General features: G+C 49.3%; 1 protein-coding gene across 1 annotated transcript; it reads left to right on the top strand.

Moving 5' to 3' along the window:
* Window positions 1–708: 708 nt before the first annotated feature.
* RRS1 (regulator of ribosome synthesis 1) lies at window positions 709–2,012 on the top strand. Its single transcript, XM_075270389.1, has one exon. The coding sequence runs from the start codon at window positions 730–732 to the stop codon at window positions 1,756–1,758; it is 1,029 nt and encodes a 342-aa protein (XP_075126490.1). The 5' UTR covers window positions 709–729; the 3' UTR covers window positions 1,759–2,012.
* Window positions 2,013–3,226: the final 1,214 nt, after the last annotated feature.

Here is a 3,226-nt window from a genome sequence, read left to right as displayed (position 1 = left end):
CCCAGGTCCGTGGTTATAGCAACGCAGTGTATACAATGGGAGGAATAAGTTCACATAGCCGGCAAACAAATCAGAATTCCTAAAGCAATATATTTAGCAAAGGTCTTCAATTTACATAAGAATGGAGATTTATTAAAATGTACATTACAATTTCTTCTCTCGCCTCGCTACACCCTGCGCATGAATGAATTTAACGTATCCTCCGAAAGTCTGCAAATGAAATGTACGCCAGTTTAATAGATTTCAGTCATCAGTTACGGAAAAAAAAGTGATGCAACTAACGATAGCTCTGCCTATGGCCCTGCCCGCACCGCGCCCATGCCATGCCTGCTCCTCCACAAGTGGCAACAGCAGTATAATAATACTATACTATTATAACTAAATGCTTTGCAAAAATTGCAAAGTTGCAAACACATAATTTGCATAGACAAACTTCACTGCATGCTGAATCCGTTTTTATAAAGCCAACCTTTGTAAGTAATCGCTTTAGGAACTACAAGTACAAGCAATTCCTATGAGCGGTGCAAACTCTTCCTCTAACCTGTGAGCGCATTGTCGAGCATAGTGCGACTCCTAGTGGCCACGTGTTGTATTAGCAGCGCATTCTTACATCACCTCCTCCTCGCCTCTCTACGTAACAGCCGGTCCTCCCCGGAAGGAAACCTTTGACCTGACAAGTCACGTGCTTTTCCTTGTCGGCTACACGTGTTTCCGCTAGCTGCTGTAATCATGGCGGCTACCACGATAGAGGAGGTGCTGGCCCGGGCGGAGAGAGATGAGGAGGAGAAGCTGAAGCTTATCACTGTGCACAAGGAGCTGGAGCTGCAGTTTGATCTGGGGAACCTGCTGGCCATAGACCCCAATCCTCCGGACAGCAGAGCGCTCCGGCAGCAGAACAGAGGCGAGTACCTGCGCTCCCTGGCCCGGGACAACACGCAGCTCCTGGTTAACCAGCTCTGGACTCTGCCCACACAGCGAGTCCAGGAGTGTGTGACTGCCACCTTACCGGAGGCCAGCACCCGCCTGCCCAGGGAGAAGCCTGCGCCCAAGCCCCGGGCTCCCACCCGCTGGGAGGAGTTTGCTAAGCTGAAGGGGATCCAGAAGAAGAAGAAGACAAACCTGGTGTGGGATGAGGAGCACAAGGAGTGGCGGCGGCGCTGGGGCTATAAGAGGGCCAAGGATGACACCAAGAGCTGGCTGGTCGAGGTGCCTGACACAGCCGACCCCAACGAAGACCAGTTCGCCAAACGGATAAAAGCCAAGAAGGAGCGTGTGGCCAAAAATGAACTAAACCGTCTGAGAAACCTGGCCCGGGCACACAAGGGTAAAGTGCCTGGTGTTGGCCTCACCCCCACCAGTCAGCCCTCCAAAGATGAGCTGGGTAAAGCCATGCATGTGGCCAAGCGTGCCACCGCCTCCGTGGGCAGATTCCAAGACAAGTTACCCAAGGAGAAGGAGCCCAAGAACATGGGCAAGAAGAGGAAGTTCCAGCCCCTGGTCGGAGACTTCAAAGCAGAGAGGAGTAAACAACTAGAAATCCTAAAGCTCATGGACAGTAAGAAGCCCAGGATGGATGTCAACAAGGCAGTCAACAAACAGATGAGGGAGGAGGATGCTGAGGCCTCTGCCAAGAGAAGGAAGCCTTCCAAGAAGGGCAAGGGGGGCAGAGACAGAGGTGGCCCCAAGAAGGGCAAAGGCAAGGGACCAGCCAGGGGAGGGAAGGGAGCTGCCAAGGGAGGGAAGGGTAAAAGAAGGTAGAAGAGACATGTTAAAAGTTGTGGTATGGACTGCTGCCCTCTTAAGTGCCCCTTGGCACCCCAGCTGCAGGGTTGATGGGTACAAGGACTCCTGATGCCTGTATTAGTGCAGAGTGTTGCACATTCAAAGTCATTACTGTTATAAGTTTTTGCATTTGCAAATTATTTTTGTAACTTCAGATTTGATGATATTTGGGTGTATGATGATCTCTGCCCCTCTGCAGTGAGAGTGGGTACCCTGGGCAATAAAGTTTCCTCTTGTCATTCTATGTATTCTTGATTCTGTAGTAGAAATGCAAACTGCAGCATGTGGATGGGAAGGTTGACTTATCATTGTACATATTTTATGTGAGGATGTAAAGGAATTGATGGGGAATGTTTACTTGTTGCCACTTTCTTTTTCCTGGTTCTTAACACACAGTCAATGCTGCTCAGCCACTTACTAGCTAACATGGATCTGTGGCTAGAGACTGGATTAGTGTTCATTTCATGTGTGGAGAGCAAAGAGGACCCAAGAAGGAGAACTTGTAAGGTAATGAGGCTTATATTAAGGGTAAGTTCACATAGAGTTTTTTGGTCAGGATTTTGAGGCCATAGCCACCTCAAAATCCTGACCAAAAAGATGGCTCCCATTGAAATCAGTGGGAGCCGCTAAGGAGTTTTTTTTTCCAGGAGCCAGCTTGTTCCGGATCCCGGAAAAAGCAAGGTGCTCATTCTGTAAGCTGTTTTGCCTCACGATTCGGCCTGAAGACACTCCCTCCTCCGGACTAGGCCCATTCATTTGTGCCTAATCCAGAGTGGAGTGCGTGGCTGGTCAGTACTTCGGCTTTCAGTCGCGGCTACTCCGTCTTTTGGACCGGAACCTGAGGCGGCTTCCGCTTCAGGTTCCAGTCCAAAAAAACCCGTCTGAACTTGCCCTAATACATTCTGCTCCTTTTTTCTACAATATCTCATACCTCCAGACAACTTTCTTAGACAAACTTGGCAAGCAGTTTTGAGAATTGGTTATGATAATGGGGTAAAACGAGAGTAGTCTTTAAAGGGAACCTCTTTGGTCTATTTTGGAGGCTAAACCACTCCTAAGTCCTTATAGACTTATTCCTTGTTCACATCTGCATTTGTATTCCGTTCAGGGGAGTCCGCATGGAGAGACACACACACACCCCCTTCCCTCCGGAACGACATACCAAACGCATTTGCAAGCACTGTGCAGTAAAAGCACACGGATCCCCATAAACTACAATGGGATCCGCGTGCTTGCTGTGAGATCTCCCCAGGGAACATGCAGAGAGGAAAGTACTTCACAATCTACTTTCCTCTCTCTGCATGATTTGTGCGGAGATCTTGTGGCAAGCACACGGATCCCATTATAGTGTGTGGGGTCCGTGTGCTTTTCCTGCACAGCGCATGCAAATGCGTTCGAGGGGTTCCCATGCGATCTCCCCAAACAGATTACCAAACGCAGATGT

The sequence above is a fragment of the Leptodactylus fuscus genome, chromosome 4 (assembly GCF_031893055.1).
Source record: "Leptodactylus fuscus isolate aLepFus1 chromosome 4, aLepFus1.hap2, whole genome shotgun sequence".
Lineage (NCBI taxonomy): Eukaryota > Metazoa > Chordata > Amphibia > Anura > Leptodactylidae > Leptodactylus > Leptodactylus fuscus.
The sequence above is the reverse complement of the archived record's forward strand: the minus strand, read 5'-3'. Positions and strand labels throughout refer to the sequence as shown.

What these genes read in the sequence shown, in the direction of transcription:
- RRS1 (XM_075270389.1), top strand. Translation starts at nt 730, where the DNA reads ATGGCGGCTACCACGATAGAGGAGGTGCTGGCCCGGGCGGAGAGAGAT.